Genomic DNA, 23,072 nt, shown 5'->3' with positions numbered 1-23,072 from the left:
CGGAAATACCCCACATTACCTGACTGACAACACAAGTTACATCTGAGGAGTAAAATAAATAGATCAGTATACTAAAACAACGAGGTGAAAGAAACAAAACACCAGAACAGTTCAACAGGCCCAGAAAGAAAGAAAGAAAGAAAGAAAGAAAGAAAGAAAGAAAGAAAGATCCCGTGAATACAAAGGTTAGACAACAACAACATCAATAACAACAACAAAAGGCACTACAGTAGTTGGGCAGACCACTCCAACCTGGAAGGGACTGAAATAACGCTGATTCAGATAAATAAAAAAGAACAAGGGAAAAGAAAACAAATGTGGAGCAAAATGTCTTTCGTCTGGACACACACACACACACACACACACACACACACACACACACACACACACACACACAAACATGCGCACACACAGGTGTTCAGGCACAAAGGCAATTGTAGAGTCCTATCTCAGCACCAGTAGAGCTGACGTTTACCTTCCCACATGCTGAATGAGACAGTTCAGTAGGAATAGATGGCAAACGTACGCACACACACACACACACACCAGCACACACACGTGCGCTGGCCAATGACAACACAAATACTGTTCCAAACCTGGTTCTGTTCAAAGAATAAAGAATGAATAATGCTTTCGTGTGAAGCTTCTGGAACGTTTTAGTGTTCTTGGAGTCACATGATCCCTTGTCAGACAAACGGAGTAATGCTGAAAGGACAGTTAAATCCCTGTGCAGTGATGGGTCCACTCTGGGTCCACACTCTGCCCACCATCTCATCCTGAAGTCCTCAGAGTTTTCCCACAGGTACTGCGGGGAGGAAAGCAACACCTTCACATGTGACACATGGAGGCGAGGACCTCAGAAAGAGTGATCACCAAAGACAGCACATGACATGATGGATGATGTGTTTGCTCACGTACAGCATTGGAGTGATGGGCTGGAGAAGGGAGTGCAGGAGTGATTGATGCAGGTCTTAATTGGTTGTTTATTTGTTTATTTGTTTGTTTGTTTGTTTAACTCAGGAGAGTACTGGCGACAGAGTTACAGTGGCTGTGGGGAGGGGAGTCTGGCAGAATGAGTGAAATGAAGGATCCCACCGCATCTCCCTCCCCATTGGCCAGGGCTCGGTCATCGCTGTCACCGTCTGGCACCCCATTGGCCAGTGCCATGTGTTCATCTTTAATGTCTTTCTCACACTTAGCCAGTGTTCTTCCATTAGCCTGAGCATCTTGCTCCCCATTGGCAAGCTTTCTGTGGCTGCCCTCAGCATCTGAATCCACATTGGCCATCACGCTGTGGTCACTAAGCGCATCTAGCTTCCCATTGGGCAGCACTGCATAGACACCCTGAGTATCTTGTACCCTATTGGCCAGCTGTGTGTGGTCACCTTTGCCATGTTTCAGCTGTTCGCTGGCTACCTCCAGAAGGCTCTTGCCACCGAGCCCTCCGTCCAGTGTTCCCTCCGCACCCCCGCTTTCTGCCGCACCCAGGGAACCGTCCAGCTCTGGTGCAGTACTCCGCTCCTCCACCGTGGGGCAGACTCCAGGCCTGCAGGGGGCGCTGTTGACTCCAGGTAGGGGACTCCCCAGCCCTGCTGCCGAATTCTGCTCCTCCACCACAGGGCTGACTCCAGACCTGCAGGGGGCGCTGTTGACTCCAGGCCTGCAGAGGGTGCTGTTGACTCCAGGCCTGCAGAGGTCACTGTTGACTCCAGGAAGGGGACCCCCCAGTCCTGCTGCCCCATTCTTGTCCTCCACCACAGGGCTGACTCCAGGCCTGCAGGGGTCGCTGTTGACTCCAGGCCTGCAGAGGTCGCTGTTGACTCCAGGCCTGCAGAGGTCGCTGTTGACTCCAGGCCTGCAGAGGTCGCTGTTGACTCCAGGCCTGCAGAGGTCGCTGTTGACTCCAGGCCTGCAGAGGTCGCTGACTCCAGGCCTGCAGAGGTGGCTGTTGACTCCAGGCCTGCAGAGGTCGCTGTTGACTCCAGGCCTGCAGAGGTCGCTGTTGACTCCAGGCCTGCAGAGGTCGCTGTTGACTCCAGGCCTGCAGGGGGTGCTGTTGACTCCAGGTAGGGGACCCCCCAGCCCTGCTGCTGAATTCTGCTCCTCCACCACGGGGCTGACTCCAGACCTGCAGGGGGTGCTGTTGGAGGTTGTTGCTGGTCTTGGGAGCATGTCCTTGGTTTCGGCGGCGTCCGGACCCTTGGCGGCCAGGCGGCGGCTCTCCCTGAGAATCGCTCGGACGCGGCAGGGCAGGCTGAGGTCGGCCGGCTGGTCCTGGAACAGCGGAAAGCGGAACACGCCACCATTGGGCTTCAGCGGGAGTCCGTCTGCGTCCAGCCGCGGCTGCTTGGCAACAGGAGTCCACGACGGGCCGTCGTCTTTGCCGTCGTGCTGCAGTGACAGATCCGTGTCGTCCCCGGCAGACCTCTTGACCCCGCCCCGCCTGCTGAGATTGAGCGGCTCTGCCTGCGTCACCATGGCAACAGTGGTGGGAGAAGGAAGAGGAGAGAGGGCGGGGGAAGAGGAGGGCAGTGAGGAGGACGAGGGTGGTGCAGCCGTTGCCCGTGGTGACTCCAGGTCCTGCGCGAGCGCCGCGGTCAGCCTCTTGGTGAAGTTCTGCACGCACTCGGACCCGAGGCTACCACGCATCAGCTGCCGCACCTGCACGCTGCAGTCCAGCTCCAACGGAAGGATCCGGAGAGGAAGCAGCGGAGACTGCACCGCCCCACCACCACCGCAGACTCCACCCGGAGTGGCCCCGCTGCTCAGAGGCCCCTGGTTCTCTGGCTCCACACACCCAGAGTACTGGTGCTGAGGAGGGGGGTGGGGGTCCTTGCGTGGCCCAGCCGGGGTGGAGGTCACTGGGCTAGCCTGGGCAGACAGCCTGGCCTGTGGGCGCACCAGGGACTGGAGATGCATGCTGGGCACGGGGGTGGAGCTGAGAGGGGTGCCCAGGCCCAGGCGGGTTCTGAACAGGTCCAGAGGGCACAGGCCCTTGGTTGGGCTAAAGACGGCCGGAGAGGCATTGCTGACCAAACCACCGGTGCCCTGGGTCAAACCACCCGTCTGGGACACTGGGGTGACTGGCTCTCTAGGCGATGCTTGGGAGAGACCACTGAACCTGGGTATAGGGGTAGCCAGATCCTGAGGCTCCAGCTTCAACTCCTCTGGCTTGACCGGAGGGGCAGGAAGAGGGCTGGGGTTAGAGGTGGGGTTAGAGGTGGGGTTAGAGGTGGGGTTAGAGGTGGGGGTGGGGGGGCAGGACACGGGGGTGTGGACCTGAGAGTGGAGGGGGTGCTGTGGTTCTGCTTCTGGGGAACAGCAGGTGGAGCTGGAGCAGGGGGACCCTGAGGAGGAGGGGGAGACAGCGCCCCCTGGCTGGGTGGAGGTTTGGCCAGGAGGGGGTGCCGGCCCTGGTTTGCCCTGGCTGCCAAGACTTTCCGTCGGCCTGGTGGGCGCCCTCGTCCCCGGCGTACCACCACCACACCGTCAGCAGTCACCGCCTGCTGCTGAGACAAGGAGACAAGCACCAAGTGAACACTCATCCACATACAGTATCAACAATGTAGGAGACAAGCACCAAGTGAACACTCATCCACATACAGTATCAACAATGTAGGAGACAAGCACCAAGTGAACACTCATCCACATACAGTATCAACAATGTAGGAGACAAGCACCAAGTGAACACTCATCCACATATCAACAATGTAGGAGAGGAAGAACATGGTAAATGTACAGTTTATGCACAAGACAAACAAATAACAGTGAAAGAACCTCACAGAGAGAGTTCAACCAAAACACAAGTTGATAAACATTTCATTTCAGTGAGTGTGTCATCATCATATTACTGTTATAATATGATTGTTATAATATGATTATTATAATATATATTATAATATAATTGTAAATATTATAATAATTTCAAATGGCTGCACACAACAACAGCTTCCTCAGCTGCAACACAGTATCCAGTGGCTTCAGAGAAGTTCCAACACCTCCCCCTAGTGGTGTGGAGGGTGACTGTCTTTTGACCAGAACAAACTTTAGACCTCCTGTTTACATCCATATATCTTCTTATGAACGTATTCTGCAACACACAGAGAGCAGTACAGTGTATCATATGTACAAAAGAAAGGACTGAAAGAAACTTACTGGAGGAGAGACTCCATTTGTCTTCTGCCTTTTGAGGTGGAGGGGAGGGCGCCCCCTCATGGGTTTGATGGGAACCACAGGCTCCTGGGTCTTCGGAGGCTTGGAGCCGCTGTTCATGAACTGCTCATAGGGCAGCATGAGCCTGAGGACAGGGGCAGATACAGGGTGGTGAGGATTTACCTCCCTATGGGGCAGATACAGGGCAGCAGGAGGAGAGGGTGGTGAGGATTTACCTCAGCATGGGGCAGATACAGGGTGGTGAGGATTTACCTCAGCATGGGGCAGATACAGGGCAGCAGGAGGAGAGGGTGGTGAGGATTTACCTCAGCATGGGGCAGATACAGGGCAGCAGGAGGAGAGGGTGGTGAGGATTTACCTCAGCATGGGGCAGATACAGGGCAGCAGGAGGAGAGGGTGGTGAGGATTTACCACTGTGTTTGTGTCCATTCGGCTGCACTGGATGTGATGCATGTTTGGGTCAGATGACCCATGGCCAGCTCAGTGGGCACATATCCCTCGAGAAGTCCCTGCTACACACACACACACACACACACACTTCGAGAGGTCCCTCCTACCCACACACACACACATCCCTCGAAAGGGTACCTCCTACCCACACACACACACCCCTCGAGAGGTCCCTCCTACCCACACACACACACATCCCTTGAGAGGTCCCTCCTACCCACACACACACACACACACACCCCTCGAGAGGTACCTCCTACCCACACACACACATCCCTCGAGAGGTCCCTCCTACCCACACACACACACACACATCCCTCGAGAGGTCCCTCCTACCCACACACACACACACACACATCCCTCGAGAGGTACCTCCTACCCACACACACACCTACACACACACATCCCTCGAGAGGTACCTCCTACCCACACACACACACACACACACCCCCTTGTGAGGTACCTCCTACCCACACACACACACCCCTCGAGAGGTACCTCCTACCCACACACACCCACCTCTGGAGAGGTACCTGCTCCCCACACACACACACACACACACACCTACCATACCTGCTACCCACAAAGCCATGGCAAACGGCACCCTTACAGCATGAGCAGTAGGCTTCTCATATCGGTGTTCTCGCTCCAGAGGGATTTGGATTTTAAATGACGTGAATGCCTCTGTCTACTGACTGGGATTTCTCTCATACAGCTAATCGCATTACACTGCCCAGGTTGCCATGGCGACACATGACTGAAATTCCTGTTTGGTGCGAGCCTACAGCCTCGCCAGCTTACTGTAGGTAGTGCAATACTAAAGTGAAGTTGCACTCAGCCACCATACAGATGAGGAAGAAACCAGTGGGGCGGACACACACACACACCTCTATGTGCAGTTTCACCATCTCAGAGAGGGAGACAAAATGTGTTGAAAGAACATTCTGTAAGACGATGCAACAGTCTTGCCAGGTTTTTTTCAACCTTAGCGCAGCTTGTGTATTGTGTGTGTGTTCAGTGTGGAGGGCCTGGCTTGTGTATTGTGTGTGTGTTCAGTGTGGAGGGCCTGGCTTGTGTATTGTGTGTGTGTGTTCAGTGTGGAGGGCCTGGCTTGTGTATTGTGTGTGTGTTCAGTGTGGAGGGCCTGGCTTGTGTATTGTGTGTGTTTTCAGTGTGGAGGGCCTGGCTTGTGCATTGTGTGTGTTTTCAGTGTGGAGGGCCTGGGGGGGTTTCTGAACGGACTTGCACAATTTATCTTTCATCTACACACTGTCAAGTTGGGCTTGATTTTATTGCCCTCACCTTCAATTACAGTACACAACATTTTCCAAAGACATTTTTATTTGAAGACTGCCATTCAAATAGTAGTTTTGGATTACATTAACCCAGTAAAAAAAAACAATCCTATTAAAATGTAGAATATTCCAATCTTAGTGGCATTATGGCAGTACAGTACATTGTCAACATATACATTTACATCTTAATGGCACTAAAACATCCTATAGGAGTTTTTGCAGCATTTTGTAACATGTACAGAAGTTGCTTGGTAACACACGCCCTAGCTTAGGAGATGGACCGTGGGCGTGAGTCCTTAATCAATCTCTTCTGTGACATATGAATGGAATCTTCTATAAGCAACGTATGCAAACACTGCAGCTGAAATACTGGCTAACGTAAACAGTCGGATTACAGCTGTCGATGGGAGAGATGCCGTCAGTGATTTAGTGTAAAGCTGGGAACAGACCTCCTGATTCGTTCAGTCACACTAGATAGGAGTGAGATGGAGTAGACCTAACCTACAGATGCACTACAGACATAATACAGACGCACTACAGACGCACTAGATAGGAATGAGATGGAGTAGACCTACTGTAACCTACAGACGCACCTAGACTACAGACACACTAGATAGGAATGAGATGGAGTAGACCTAACCTACAGACGCACTACAGACGCACTAGATAGGAATGAGATGGAGTAGACCTACTGTAACCTACAGATGCACTACAGACACACTAGATAGGAATGAGATGGAGTAGACCTAACCTACAGATGCACTACAGACACACTAGATAGGAATGAAATGGAGTAGACCTAACCTACAGATGCACTACAGACGCACTAGATAGGAAAGATGGAGTAGACCTACTGTAACCTACAGACGCACTACAGACACACTAGATAGGAATGAGATGGAGTAGACCTAACCTACAGACGCACTAGACTACAGACACACTAGATAGGAATGAGATGGAGTAGTCCTAACCTACAGACGCACTAGACTACAGACGCACTAGATAGGAATGAGATGGAGTAGACCTACCTCCGTCAGATTTCCCAGCAATCCTTTCAAAATCAGAGGTCTGTTCCCAGCGTAAGGAGACATGTGTGTGTGTGTGTGGGGGGGTGTGTGTACCTGTGTGTGTGTGGGAGAGGGGGGTATGTTGTGTATCAGGGGTATGGAAGGTCTGTTCTCAGCGTAAGTAGACGTGGCGGGGGCTGGACTTACCTCTCGTAGTGTCTCTGGGTGCATGTGAGGTGTATGTGTGTGCGTGGGCGTGTGCGCGTGTGTGTGTGTGTGTGTGCTGGACTCACCTCTCGTAGTGTCTCCGGGTGCATGTGGCGGCGCTGGTGCTCCCAGGACTCCCACCCAGCTCATTATACACCGCCTTCCACATGCGCTGCGTCGTCACCTGCACACACACACACACACACACACACACACACACACACACACACACTCTTTTCCTTCACTGAACACAACCTCTCACTCCCCGGAATGCACGCACGCACTCTTTCTTCATGGTCACACTATACCTGCTCTGGGGGTCTCAGACCTTAGTGTACTGCTTTGGATTATGGGCAATGTAGTTGCACTCAGTTAGTTATGTATTTTCACCATCATTCATTATCAGGTTCAAATAATTATCATAACCCCTGATTGGTGAGGTGGTTTGTTACATATTCTTTCAATATATTTTCAGAATGAATTCTGATTTAAAGTTATTGGAAAGACGCCAACCAATCACACTTTCCAATTCAGAATGGTAGGCCCGCCCCACCTAGTTACTGTTGCCCAGCAACCTGTTGTTCGTAGCTCAAGTCCGAAATGACAACTGACCAGCAGCGTGCTAACTGCGCTACAGACTCTTCTCTCTCACTCACAGGCAAGAAGAGTTTGACAGAGTTCATATATGCAAATAGTTAGCAATGTGATCCAAAGTTGGCTGATTTCTGCTGATTTCTACATGGTCTGTGACTAATAGCTTGGATGAAAACATATTCATTCACCTAACGTTCGAAGAACACACTTGTTGGGTTGTAGCCAAATTAGGATACTAATGACTGTAGCCTATCATGTTTTGTTATAAGCCTAATGATAACAAAACATTTTTATAATAAATGACATGCCTTCTCTGTTGGCAATGGCAAGTCAAGGAGGATAAAATAGGCCACTAGGCAAAAAGTGAAAGAGAACCCGCGACGCTTTGTGTTCACAAAACCCACACTACTACCCTACTGCCGAGGTGCCCACAATACCGTGCCCAGGCTACTACCCTACTGCCGAGGTGCCAACACTACTACCCTACTGCCGAGGTGTGTGTTTGTGGTTTGTTGGTGTCTGGTGTGTGTGTGTGTTGTTGGTGTGGTGCATGTGTGCGTGTGTGTGTTGTTGGTGTGGTGCATGTGTGCGTGTGTGTGTTGTTGGTGTGGTGCATGTGTGTGTGTGTTGTTGGTGTGGTGCATGTGTGTTGTTGGTGTGGTGCATGTGTGTGTGTGTGTGTGTGTCTGTCCATTTCTGCTGACTCACGTTTTCATAGCCTCCCAGCCTCTTGACAACGGAATACATGAGGAAGAGGTCAACTGTGGGACAGAAGACAAAGTGACCAGTAAGAGAAAGAACAAATGTTTAAACACATTAAATATAATCAAAGCGGAGTCATTCCGTGTCAAATCAGATAAGGTTGTTGCTGCACCGTCTCAGATTTTTTTCAAACCTTGTCTATCAGCAATGGGTCCTAAAACCAAGGCCTGTGAAATATTTCTGTGCAAATCTTATGTCTTCATATCTTTTTCAGACCTTGAAATTCTTTCATTTTTACAGCTTGAAAAACACGTGCCATGTTTGGGCATTAATATCTTGACAAATATTTTCCATAACCTCCAAATATTTTCTAGGGTGGAAGACCAACTCATAAAAGGCATGATTGTGTAAACAATTTAGTCATCATCAGATGTCATTCATCAGATGATGTCATCCACATCAGATGACCATGACAATAATAAGGATAAAACAAGGCATGTTTGTATTTTTGTGTCATTTTAAAGCAACTGGAATGGTATGTGGGTAGCTAATGGGACCATAAAATCTATGTGGAAATAGTATATAGACATTTAAGTTTGTAAATAGGGATGGGCATCGTTAAGAAATTATCGATATTGATGCCATTGTTGAGTCTGCTTGTCGATGCGATTCCTTATCGATTCCCATATCGATTCCTGTACCATTTGCTGAACACTTATAGGACGGCTTTGAGAGTTGTTGGCTTTGAATGTCTAATTTAAAGTGGTTTTAGAGAATGAATTTCAAGTGTGCAATAACAATACAGAAGTTGAATACTTTAAAATTTCTAAAAAAGTATACATTTGTAAAACAAAGCTTTGTATTGGAATCGTTAGTGGAATCGTTAACGTTTGGATGTGTACGATTCCGATGGATCGGAACATTTGGAACCGGTTCCTTACTGATACCTGGAACCGATTCCCAAGCCTATTTGTAAAGTACCAATATTGTACCAAGTCCCATTCACAGAATAAATGAATGTAGTTACAGGTGTTTTGGGAATACCAAAATAAACATTTACAATAAACAATAGATTTTAGCGCCCCCTCAGGTAAAACACAACATAGCATCTTGCTCCTTTTATAATGGTATTATGTTCCCAAAACACCTGTAACTACATGCATTTATTCTGTGAATGGGACTTGGTACAATATGTGTACCTTACACATTAAATATCCATATACTTAGCTATTTCCACATAGATTTGTATCAGTGTTTCCCCTACAATGTATTCATCAGCGGCGTGACAGACAGTAAAGTGACAGGCACTCAATTCGACTTGCATAGCACCAATACAGTGTAATGACATGAAAGAGAAGTCTATATAGTTTATACAGTGCTGTGCAAAAATTAATTAAAAAAAAAATAGGACATCAATTGTTTTTGAATGTATCATGTATCATAAATAATTCTAAATAGTAGTAGTTTGTACAGTGTCCTACAGTGTACAGTTGTACAGTGGCTAATTACTAATAATGTAAATGAAAAAGGTGAAAGAAAAACATGAATAATCCTGTTCAAGTACTGCAATAATCATGCTTTGTAAATGCTTGTGTTGATGGTTAAGTCATAATTTGTAACACTCAATCTGAAAAAATCCACCAGAAGTCACCATTTAAGGAGTCATTTTTTCAACATTTTCTTTTTTTTTTGGGGGGGGTCCACGATCAACAGCACCGCTGCTGGAAAAATTTCTAGGGGAAACACTGTATATGGTCCTACCAGCTACCCCACATACCATTTCAGCTGCATGAAAATGACAAAAAAATACAAACATGCCTTGTTTCATCCTTATTATTGTCATGGCCTTTTGTTTTGGAGACTTCACATTTTGGGACAACATTAACAAAGGATTACATTTCTAGAGAAAGTACTGATTGATGGCAGGTGTGTCACAATAAAGGAGTTTTGAGACCCTCAATATCACTTTTTTTCCATGTTTTTTTTCTGAAACTAGGGACTTCTATAAAATCCCCAACAACAACGACGACGACAACTTGTGTGGCGTGACGGTGAGGTACTCACTCTTCTTGAAGCCCAGGTTGGGCACCTTGCTGATGGGTGATCCCTGGCGCTCCATGAAGCTGAAGAGCTGATCTAGAAACAGCTGTTCCTCGGGGTGATGCAGCCAACCGCCTGCCCACTGGAGCTCCGCACTGCCCAGCACGTTCTCCTGCAGGGGAGCCAACAGTCAACATGTCAACAACATCAACAATTTGCAATTCTATAATGCTTGATCAAGGCACCCAGAGTCCTCTACATTGTAGAGGGAACCCCACTAACCACTACTATTCATCAGACAACACAGACTTAGCACAGCAAGTTTGCACTGAAGAACACACTTCAGGAACTTTAAGAGGCGTTTACTTGGGCAGTTAGCCTACAGACACTTTACAGATGGTCTGTTGAAATTCAAGTTCAGTCTTTAAAATGTTGGTTGAGCAACTACAGATCATTAGCTTAACCCACGTACTCACAGAACATCACCCTAATGTCTACTCTGATAAAAGGAAGGGACTATTATAGAATTCAGTCATTCAGGGATAGACTCGTCTTGAATGCAACTACCAATACTAGTTATATAGCTACAGTCACCCTCATTAGGAGGGAGGAAGACATTTTAGAATATTTTAAAGAAAGAAACTACGCAAGGCCGCTTTAAGGGTGCGTGTCTATGATTAAGGGCGTGTGTCTGTCTATGATGAAGGGCGTGTGTGTGTGTCTGATTAAGGGTGTGTGTCCGTATAGCATTTTTCTCTGGCAGGAGAGCGCTGGCAGTGTCCAGGACCTGAGTAACGATGACAATACCAGCGGCCTTTCAGCACAGCTCAGAGAGTTTGCATTACAAGCACTCGGCTCAGACACGCAAAAAAGGCAGAGCAAGCTTTAAAAAAAAAAAAAAAAAAAATTAGAAATAAATATATACTGTAAATAAGTCAAATAACAGACACAGGGTGGGTGCAGTATAATTAATATAAATATTATTTCCTCCTCGGCATCTGCTTTTTCATCATTGGGAATAATTTAAACAAAAACCAAAAAGGATCCTGACAGTCAGGAAAAAGGCTACATGACCGCAATGAACTGTGACATCATTATCATTTCCTCTATTCTACAGTCACAGATGGAGACGTGTGATTGGACAATATTCTATTCTACAGTCACAGAAGGAGACGTGTGATTGGACATTACATTCATCCGCTCCATCCACGACTCGGACTGCTGGCCGGTAGGCTGCTCGGGCACTTTGGGATATCGGCCTCGACGCTTACGAGGCCTTCCTTTCAAACGGATAGAGGAGAACCCTGCAGTAGAGAGAGAGAGAGAGAGAGAGAGAGAGAGAGAGAGAGAGAGAGAGAGAGAGAGAGAGAGAGAGAGAGAGAGAGAGAGAGAGAGAGAGAGAGAGAGAGAGAGAGAGAGAGAGAGAGAGAGAGAGAGAGAGAGAGAGAGAAGAAGAAAGAAAGAAAGAAAGAAAGAAAGAATATTTCAAGTTGTACAGCTAGGAGAGGAGGAAGACTGTGCAATACTAGTTGCATAAAGAACAGTCACCACACTGTGACACATGTGGATGCAGACCAACTTAATTCACATACTGAAACATCTCACATCCTCCCCCACACACACACCCGCAAGCATACTCACCTACACACACGTGTACATGAATATGCCAACCTATGCATTATGAAGGGTAACCATGTTTATATACAGTTATGTGCAGAATAATAGCAGTACGTTTTAAAAAAAATAATAAAGCTCAAAATCCTTAGAATAGCTGTTAATTCCATAATATCAATGCATTGGGAACACTGCACATTCAATTTCAAATCAAAACATGACCAAAATTGATGCGAGTTGTGTTATACCTTTACAGAAAGTGAAGAAAAAGGAATGTTAGACTGTTCAAAAAAAATAGCAGTGTTCGCATTTTTCTTTACAAACTCGAACATTTACTGTATAAACTGAAAAATGTCTCAAGATGTTGCTTTACTTTGAATCACTGCACTAATACTGCATCTAGTTGCATTACCATTATTTCTAAGAATTGCTTCACATCTGTGTTGCATGGAGTCGACCAACTACTGGCACCGAAGTATAAGTATAAGTATATATACTCTTTTGATCCCGTGAGGGAAATTTGGTCTCTGCATTTATCCCAATCCGTAAATTAGTGAAACACACTCAGCACACAGTGAACACACAGTGAGTTGCCTGCAGCAACAGCAGCGCTCGGGGAGCAGTGAGGAGTTAGGTGCCTTGTTCAAGGGCACTTCAGCCGTTCCTACTGTTCGGGGTTCGAACCGGCAACTCTCAGGTCACAGGTCCGAAGGGCTAACCAGTAGGCCACGGCTGCCCATTCAGTGATACCATGTGAACAGGTATTCCAGCCCAGGACGATTGAATTACATTTCACAATTCCTCTACATTTCTGGGTTTTGCCTCAGAAGCAGCATTTTTGACATCACCCCACAAGTTTTCTATAGGATTGAGGTCTGGGGATCAGGCTGGCCACTCCATAACGTCAATCTTGTTAGTCTGGAACCAAGACTTTGCTCGCTTACTGGTGTGTTTTGGGTCATTGTCTTGTTAAAACACCCATTTCAAAGGCATTTCCTCCTCAGCATAAGACAACATGACCTCTTCAAATATTTTGATGTATTGAAAGTGATCCTTGATCTCTGGGTGCGATAAATAGGTCCAACACCACAGTATGAGAAACATCCCCATAACATGAATTGTGCACCAACATGCTTTACTGTCTTCAGTGTACTGTGGCTTGAATTCAGTGCATGTGGGTCGTTGGACAAACTGTCTGCGGCCCCCATGCACTGAATTCAAGACACAGTACTGTGAAGACAGTGTGGCTCATGGCTCAGTGGCGAACCACACCGAGTTTTCCCTCTTATGTGTTTACCCTTCTTGTGTTGTCACGCAAACCAAGACCTGACATGCTTTACTAACTCACAAAAAACAGTTTCGCTCCAGAAACAATAAAGCACCCCTCTATCTATCTATCTATCTATCTATCTATCTATCTGTAGCACATTTGAATTGAATTGAAAAAGTATCAAATAAACATTTTGTAAAGAATTCAGCACATAAATGTAATGTTTTTAAAGAATTCAGCACATAAACATATTTTTTTAAACATAATTTTTGTAAAGAATTCAGCACATAAACGTAATGTTTTTAAAGAATTCAGCACATTAAAGAAATGTTTTTAAAGAATTCAACACATAAACTTATTTTTTTTAAGAATTCAGCACATAAACATAATGTTTTTAAAGAATTCAACACATAAACGTAATGTTTTTAAAGAATTGAATTCAGCACATAAACGTAATTCTTTTAAAGAATTCAGCACATAAACGTAATGTTTTAAAATAATTGAATTCAGCACATAAACATAATTCTTTTAAAGAATTCAGCACATAAACGTAATGTTTTTAAAGAATTGAATTCAGCACATAAACATAATTCTTTTAAAGAATTCAGCACATAAACGTAATTCTTTTAAAGAATTCAGCACCACATTTCCATCTTCTGTGGACCCTGTGGCCACACAGCAGTATTCATGTTGCTATAGGTAAGCTTAGCGTACTGCTCACAATGCTCTGGCCCTGATGTGGCCCTGATGTGGTTCTGGCGTGGCCCTGGTCTGGCTCTGGCGTGGCCCTGCTCTGGCTCTGGCGTGGCCCTGCTCTGGCTCTGGCGTGGCCCTGCTCTGGCTCTGGCGTGGCCCTGCGGTGGCCCTGGTCTGGCTCTGCGGTGGCCCTGGTGTGGCCCTGCTCTGGCTCTGGCGTGGCCCTGCTCAGGCCCTGGTCTGGCTCTGCGGTGGCTCTGGTGTGGCCCTGGTGTGGCCCTGGTCTGGCTCTGCGGTGGCTCTGGTGTGGCCCTGGTGTGGCCCTGGCGTGGCCTTGGTGCACTCACCGAGCTGTGTGAGGATGCAGGCGTTGGAGTCAAGCGTGGGGTGGTTGAAGGTGTCTCTGCAGTAGAGAACGCGTGTGTTGTGCTGCACCATGCGGATCCCCTCCAGGGTCTTGATGTGGGGGTCCCGCAGCCGTGGCCAGCCCCCCAGCTCCTGCACGCGCTTCTGCAGCGAGCGGTAACGGCAATACTGGGGATAGCTCAGCACACGCACACACGACCCCTCACCCCCACCTGCACACACACACACAGAGAGAGAGAGAGAGAGAGAGAGAGAGAGAGAGAGAGAGAGAGAGAGAGAGAGAGAGAGAGAGAGAGAGGGAGAGAGAGAGAGACAGAGAAATAATGAGACATTTTCAAAAATCGATACAGTTTTGCAAAATAAAAAAAATAAGCCCACCACAGCACCTTTCAGAGGGCAAACTCAAACAACACTGGCACCATGACAGAACTGGTTGTGCCGCAATTGACCATTAAAAAAAATCCATTTCCAGATTCTTGAATAACTTGTTGTGCGAGAGCAAAACTGGTTTACTAGTTGAAATGCATGCGAGCGTATCATTCTAATGCTCATCGATATTCAGGGCGGCGTGTCGGAGGAAGTCATTTGGGTTGAGAGATCGAGTGCACTGATGAGTCAAAAAGCGCCAGATGAAATGTAGTCCAATGTGTCATGACAACAGACAACCCTTATTAAGATCAAGGTGTCTTCAGTGTTCACTCTCAAAGAGAATCATTCTTGACCTGTAAGAGTTCTGACCAGCCTGGACTAGCCGGAGACTCATTTCCACAAATCTTTCTTTCTTGCTTTTATTCCATTTAGCAACAGGGGTCAACGAACACGAAAATGTTTTGGTCCGATGGCCTTCGTCAGTGTGTTTTAACACAATCAACAAGAAAGCCACTCTAGATGCGAAGAGGCCACTCTGATTTATTCACATACAAAACTCTTTAAAATCAAGTAAATCTCTCTCTCTCTCTCTCTCTCTCTCTCTCTCTCTCTCTCTCTCTCTCTCTCGAGCTTTATTGGCATGACAAAAAATACAATTTGTATTGCCAAAGCATACATGTACGTAGTAGTGTGTAAAGACATAAAACAAAACATCATGCATCATACATTACTGCAACGGCCGTGTGTGTGTGTGTGTGTGTGTGTGTATTTGAGTTTTTGTGTGCTTCACTGATGAAGTGACTCCCTTTGTTTATGGCAAGCATCTATATATCTTGCTGCGACTCTTTTTTTGCTCTTTTGTTCCTCTCCTAATAGTATTCTTAGACTTGGATCCTTTAAGTTTTGAAGGTCTGGATGCATTTCTCTGAATTTAGGAAAGAATTGATCTCGTATGTCTTTCCATTGGCAGCATTCAGCCAAGAAGTGAAGCTCTGTTTCTATGGCACCTTGGTTGCAATTGGTGCACAGCCCGTCTTCTCTGGGCAGCCAGGTTTGCCTGTGTCTGCCCTTCTCAATAGCCAGACTGTGATTGCTTAGTCTGTACCTGGTCAAGGTTTTTCTCTGTCTGGCATCAGTGACTGTGGATAGGTAGTCTGCCACAGTGTACTCTCTGTTTAGGGCCAAATAACATTGAAGTTTATTTTGTCTTTTTGTTGTTTCAGTCCAATATGATAAGTAATTTTGTTTTTCTGCATTTATAATTTGGTTAGGCCGAATTGTTTGAGAAAGGGTGGCAAGGTCCTGAGGCTGACTATTAGTTGTGTTAGTTGTACTATTAGTATTACTATTACTTCTCTCTCTCTCTCTCTCTCTCTCTCTCTCACACACACACACACACACACACACACACACACACACACACACACACGAACACGCGTGCGCTCACACACACAGGCACACACGCGCACACACACGCGCGCACACACACACACACACACACACACACACACACACACACACACACACACACACACACACACCACACGCACGCACAGGCGCACACACACACGCACCTTGTGGCTCCTCCTTTGGCTGTTGGGAGCCTGTTAGGGAGGAAGTGGTTTTCCCCACGAGGTGGCCTTGCACGTGGCCTCCTCTCCAGACCAGTGGCTCAGCGCAGGCCCACTTTGCCAAGTCCTCCACCCGCAGCACGATCCTCTTGGACACGGCCAGCACTTCATCCTGAAGCGCAGGGGACGCACACATCAACATTTGGGGAAAATATCTAATTGTGATTTACCTGACTAATATTGTGATTGCAAATTGTTATGCAATATAATGTAAATTAAACTAAAGTCACGCTTCAGTTCAATATTCCCTGCATATTACATTTAAAAGTGATTCAGAAATATTGCTTGACCACTTCTGCTTGCTTTTTATGCTGTCTATTCATCATACTGCTGCCTATGGTGCTTTTTAAAATGTTGGTTCATCATGTGACCTCAGGAAATAGAGTTTTCTATTAAAGATCGATTCATCTTTCAACCTTAAATCAACACACAAACAAACACACACACACACACACACACACACACACACACACACACACACACACGCCTGGAATGTAAACTCCTCAAACAGCTTTAATAAACGAGGTCAAATTAGCCAGAGGCCAGCAACTCCAAACACGCACTAGCAACGAATATAACAGTGTAAATCAACTCTGATTCAACTAAGAGCAACAAATTTAACTGTAAATCAGACGAACTCTGATTCAACTAAGAGCAACAAATATAATTGTGTAAACCAGACAAACTCTGTCAACTAAGAGCAACAAATTTAACTGTAAATCAGAAAAACTGTGATTCAACTAAACACTGAAAATATGTCTTTAATGTAAAAGTCATCTTACACTATATTTGGTCATGACTGTCAGCATTAATGTGGGGAGACTGGTTTAAAATGAAACATATCCACTTTAACCACATCAGCTTTTATGTTCCAATGTGAGCATTATTGATACAAATGATCAGTGCTCTCTCCGAGTCCTCGGTCTTGGTCAATGCCACTCTGAGTGTGTGCCCAGTGCTCTCTCCGAGTCCTCGGTCTTGGTCAATGCCACTCGAGTGTGTGCCCAACTCTACTTCCGCACCAACGTCAGGTTGCGCACATGCCAGTGAGTCATGCGAAATAAAGCTCTTTATCACACATGCAGTTGTGCAACACTAGATCAAGTTTCCCTTAAGAGGAAGGTTCATGAGTCGCCCTAGCATAGAGCAGCCCTCTGCAGTGCAGTGCAGCTCTCCAGACTAGCTTAGCGTCACGCTAGCAGCCCTGTGCAGTGCAGTGCAGCTCTCCAGACTAGCCTAGCGTCACGCTAGCAGCCCTGTGCAGTGCAAGGGAAATGTTCCTTGACTTAAGCCCTGTTGATTTCCTTGACATTTTCTGTGACTGAAGTTAGCAGAAACTTTTGAGGGTGTTCTATTATATTTGTTTATTCAATTTTGTTTTTCAAATCTTGAAACACGTGGCTCACCCCTGAATTCTGACACAGTGCCGAGCAACTTTAACCCCCCAAATCAAGGAAACACACAGTCACTAAAACACAACAGCAGAGTCCATAGAGCTTTAGGGGCACCTCACACAACGGCCCACAGTAACAGCTCACACGTCCTCCTCACAGTAACAGCCAGTCAATTCAGATCTCCACTCTAGGCACAGCCTGCATGCCTCAGGAAACAGGTATGAGCAGTGCAAAAGCTACTTTCTGACATTTACAAATAGAGCGCAAACACAATAGCCTGTGCCGCTGTTGGGACAGTGTTACTCGTGTTATACAAGCTCACGCACACACACCGTAGGCCAGTCACTCTGTCTTTTACACACACACACACACACACACACACAGTTAGTGTTCTGAACCAGCCTAGGTGCAGCAGCCCAAAAAACTGCATCAGGCATTTTGTGCCTGTAAAGTTCCAGGGTCGAGTCTCCATTTAATTACAATGGGAAGCAATTAAGGATGGTTATGGAATGTGAAGTGCCTGGCTAAAGGTCTGCAAAGAACTTCAGTGAATAAGTAACCCAAATATAATAATCTTAAACCCAAATATAATATCTTTAAAATTAGACACAGACTAAATTAAACACACCCGACTCCAAGAAGGTGGTATGCAACAGCTGGTGAAAGCACACACGCACGCGCGCACACACACACACACACACACACACACACCTGAAAAATGTCTATCTTCATTCCAAACAATGAAGACAGCCAAAATACATTTGGCATCTCCATTATTCTGTTGAATCCAGTCATTCTTTCCTTACTGGATATACTAAACAAAATCAAAAGATTACATTAGTCATTACCACTGTCTGCCCAAACACACACACATACGCACACGGGCACACACACACACCTCTCCATGGTCCCTAGTCCTGCCCTTGGGGGTGTCCTCCGGTAGGAAGTAGAGTCTGGAGCTGGCCAGCAGGTGGCGCTGTGCTTGGTCTTCCCACAGCAGGGTGACCTCAGCTATGCACACGGGTTCGTGGGGGCCACAGCGAACAAAGTAGAAGCCCCCCAGCTTCCAGACCGGGCCGAGGGAGCCCGTCTCCAGGCGAGAGCTCACCGACTTGTAGAAGGCGAAGGAGCCTCGCGAGCAGCTGGGAGCTCCTTCCCACTACGGGACGTTGGCCAAGGCAGGAGGAGACAAGACGGGACAAGATCGAGAGGAGGAAAAAACCAACAATCGGAATTAGAAAAAGAGAAAAGAAATATGAAAGAAAAGCAAGAGCAATGAAAATATAAAAAAAATAAGAATAAAAGACAATGAAGACGACTATAAACGCAAGGGTGTGAAGAAACAGCAGCCCAGATAAAATACAGTGACAGGCTATGTCTTTAAATAGGCATGAGGACAAACTGCTAGCCCCTGCTAAACAAGTCACCGTTTTAGAGTGAGGGAGGGAGTGGGTGTCTGTGTCAGCAGTGGTGTGTTTCTGTGCCTGAGTAAAGTATTATGTTTGTGTACATGTTTTGCATTTGCGTTTTCAACTGACAATTCAGCACTGAAATAGGGAACAATGAACATGAGAGCCTAATACCAAATAATAAAAAAAATCTAACAATGGAAATAACCTCCAGCTTTGTTATTCAAAATATTCCCAGCTTTGATATTCAAAAATGTAGCTTTGTATATAAGGCAAAGGCCTAAGACAACATAGTGAGCTATAATTTCTTGTGTCGGCCTGTTCTTTTCCTGTCTCAGACTAACAATAGCTGGAAGTGCTTTTATTTCAGTTGGTGACTTTTAGCTTGTGTCACCGAGTTTTAAAATATAAACTATAACACTGTTACATCTGCCTGGATGGTATACTTTGACAGGAGACACAAAAGCACATTTATACACACGAGCACTCAGAGATATAGCCTGTTCACACACACTAAACAAATACACACACACACAATGTAAAGTACCGTTTTATCAATGGGTAGGCTACAACACACTTCTCAAATCAGCTCAATGCTTCTGGCAAAGCACATAAATTAGCAGCAGTTGAGGCCTAAGCTAATCTACTTCACAAACAGGAATGACGCAAACACATATTTTAAAGAATGTTCTGTTTAAAGATTTATCACAGAAAGATTTGCCTCATGTCATCCTTAAACAATCTGGAAAACAGCATTCACCTTGAACTAAGACATGTTAGAAAACACATTCCAATGCATTAATCTACTTAGTAAAGCATAGGAATTGTACTCATGGGAGAAACAAATAGTATGTTAAATTTTGTTATTGAATTATATTTTAGTAGGCTATTGCTTTGTGCGTGTGTGTGTGTGTAGAGTGGATTAGTGTGTAAGGGTGTGGTCCATACCCAAAGTTTCTAATATTATTTCTTAACATGGCCAATATCTACATTCACTCTGCTGTATTTGGTAGCACTGCACAGTGTAATGCTGGGGTGAACGTGCATAACAGTTTACTTGATATTTCCAAACTTAGACCCAAAACACGGCCGCAATGACTGATGTTCTCCTAGCTTCCCAATGTGGAAAAGTTGAAATAATCTTTACATCCCCCACTTGCAAAAGTCCCTCCCCCTTAGCTTGCAGCAAAGCAAATCCACACGTCGATTGGCCGACTAGCGGTGAAAAGTAGCCCGGATCAATCTAGACAGTAGCCTAGGCTACAGCCACAAAATGAGTTAGACTACATTTTTCGATGTAATGTAGCCCTTTTAAAAAATAGAGGCGTTTTAATGCTGAATGCGCTGAACTGGCCTTCGTGGCGTTGTCTAAACGGTATCACCATGGACAAAGCAATATTTAATTTATTTCACAGTTTTGACCTTGGCGCTGACTATACTCGAAAAAAAAATGTTTGCTAGCCTATATTTCAATCAATGGGCAAGAAAAGTTAATCACGGGCATTGGGGGCGGCCGAAACGTAAAATCGTTGGAGGGACTGATGGTAATAAAAATATATTAAATCGTTTCCGAACACTGAACTGGCCATATTGAACATGGCTCCATACATCCGATTTGAGCATTAAAGGGAGTCAAAGCGAGTCATTATAGAATCTTGCCCAACCAGTGTTACAAAATAACAAAATGATATTCGAGTCCAGGCAGTAAAGTAACACTGTAGCTTTTTGTAGCGTTTCAATGGACAACATCAACTGTTGATGATTACCATGAGTCAAAATAAAATAAAATAAAATAAAATAGGCAACAAAAATATAGGAATTCAGCCATTACGAGATTCAACTCTTTATTAGCAGCGATATATCAATCCCCCCCCCCCCCCCTATAGATTTGCTTCCACGACATTAGGATTTTTATTAGGCTACAGTGCTACTAACCATAACCCTGCGGTTCAGGATATTATTGTTATCAGTTTAAGGAATTGGTCAAGCTCACCCCAATGTTGCTTGGACATCAACTAGGCTATTTCTCGCATTTTGTGTTAGCGCACACATGAGGAAGATAGCATACTACTATTTTAGAAACGCAAACGAGGAATACGTGGGGGTTGGGGAAAAGTGAGCCCAACTTAGCGTAAGGTATTCGACACGACACACAAAGAAATTAATTATTAACCGATATCGAAATATTGAAGATGAATTTCTAAATTACTTAACATTAAACAACTGATATTACGCAGTCGTGTCAAAAATGTGGCTTGATTAAGATACAAGACCAGTGGTGCCATTCGCAAATTCATGTTGCAACTTAGCCAACTCAAACTTGGCGTAGCCTAATATTTCAGAAAGTCTTGTTAGCCTGACAACTTTCAATACAGTGTCTTAAATTTAAACTGTGTCGAAATCACAGGCAAAATGACTGAAATTTAAATATCAAACAACGTGCTTTTATGCTCGCAATCGATTCGTCTTATCATTCTGACACAATATAAAATTACAAAAATATTTCATAGAAAAATAAAGTTAGTATTGGAGTTACCTGTAGCCCATTCTGCTCCATTGCTGCCTTATACATTCCCCTATTCCCTGTTGGTACCTCCTAGACCTATCATGTTTCACAGCCGGGTACTCACCGGCACACAAACAAATGCTCCAAGAGAAAAGCCTTCGTTTTTTGTGAAAAATAGGACAGGATTTAGGTGTGGCCAAAGTCAGTTTGCAAAAGTACAGCTCACTCGTGCATGCCAACATTGAATGAGTAAAATAATAAGCTAGGCCGACGCATTAATATCGCATGCCCTTGGTGGAAGACTGGGTTGATAGCAATTCACGGTTAAGCCGTTTAACTTCCTCATTATTTTTAAAGCATGCCATTGAATCAATCCAAAGTAGCTTTATTAGGCTATAGTCCTAATGCATATAACAACACAGCTAGGTTACAACGTGCGCAAATAATGCTCACAACATTTTCTCCAGAAATATCTTGATTCCGTTGATCTTGCTTACAGGATACTGAATAATATTAAGTGGCAACATATCGGATAAACTTTCATTCGGCTGCCTTTCGTCACGTGGCTCACCACTATGTAGGAAATGAAACGGGCCCTCTGGAATTGATCGCGAGGTCTTCTGCTATACGATGGAGAATATTATCGCCTTGTCATTAACGCAATGGGAAAAAATACATTTAATATGTTGTTTATCTTCGTCTCCTGATGTATTTAATACCTCTTTCGAGTCGGGCATCTAATACAATACGACAGCAATGTCATTTATGAAGTTTCAAGTGTTTTCCTGTAGAGGGCGCGTGTGCACGGAATGATAACATTTTCATCACGTGCTGGTCTTTAGATGATGCCTGATTTTAAGGACGTGCAAATAGTTCCTGTCCATTTTGTGATGTGATGTGCATCCTGAAATTGACCAATTATATAAGTTGTCATATAATTACTAGTAAAATTGTCTATGATGATGAAGTATGAATTTAATACAGAGCTACCTCTGTCAAAGGTAGGCTATTCTAGCCATATGCCCTCCAGTGGCAGATGCACGCACTGCTAGTTTACATATCACCTCAGGCATCTATGCAGATTAAGATCTGTAGCCTACACTTAAGGTTTTTTGGGTGGTTCCTTAAATAAACCGCTAAAGGAAATAACAAAGGTTCAGTGAAAGCAATGCAGATGAGGCTATACAATGAGCTATTGAAGTGCCATATAGATAACATGTACCCAGTTCGCTGAGCTAGTGATGAAAAGAACACTGACAGGGAATTTTGGACATTTCAACATCACAGTGCCGTCTTTAAGGCTGCATTAAAGGCACAGTTACTAAAATGTCATGGGCTTGAAATTGCGT

At 45.3% G+C, this 23,072-nt stretch overlaps 1 protein-coding gene across 1 annotated transcript; it reads right to left on the bottom strand.

Annotated features, from left to right (window-relative positions):
- Positions 1–1,011: 1,011 nt before the first annotated feature.
- zgc:77151 (uncharacterized protein LOC337153 homolog) lies at positions 1,012–22,497 on the bottom strand. The gene is made up of 11 exons (XM_048229912.1): positions 21,754–22,497; positions 18,707–18,967; positions 16,358–16,526; positions 14,396–14,626; positions 11,660–11,772; positions 10,493–10,640; positions 8,435–8,487; positions 7,219–7,316; positions 4,156–4,297; positions 3,198–3,509; positions 1,012–3,165 (listed from the first exon to the last, which is right to left on the bottom strand). Exons 1-11 carry the CDS (start codon positions 21,787–21,789, stop codon positions 1,012–1,014), a joined length of 3,717 nt encoding a protein of 1,238 aa, XP_048085869.1. The 5' UTR covers positions 21,790–22,497.
- Between the last annotated feature and the right edge of the window lie 575 nt (positions 22,498–23,072).

This window comes from Alosa alosa, chromosome 2, assembly GCF_017589495.1.
Source record: "Alosa alosa isolate M-15738 ecotype Scorff River chromosome 2, AALO_Geno_1.1, whole genome shotgun sequence".
In the NCBI taxonomy this organism is placed as follows: domain Eukaryota; kingdom Metazoa; phylum Chordata; class Actinopteri; order Clupeiformes; family Clupeidae; genus Alosa; species Alosa alosa.
Note: the sequence above shows the minus strand (reverse complement) of the source record. Positions and strands in the feature narration are given on the sequence as shown.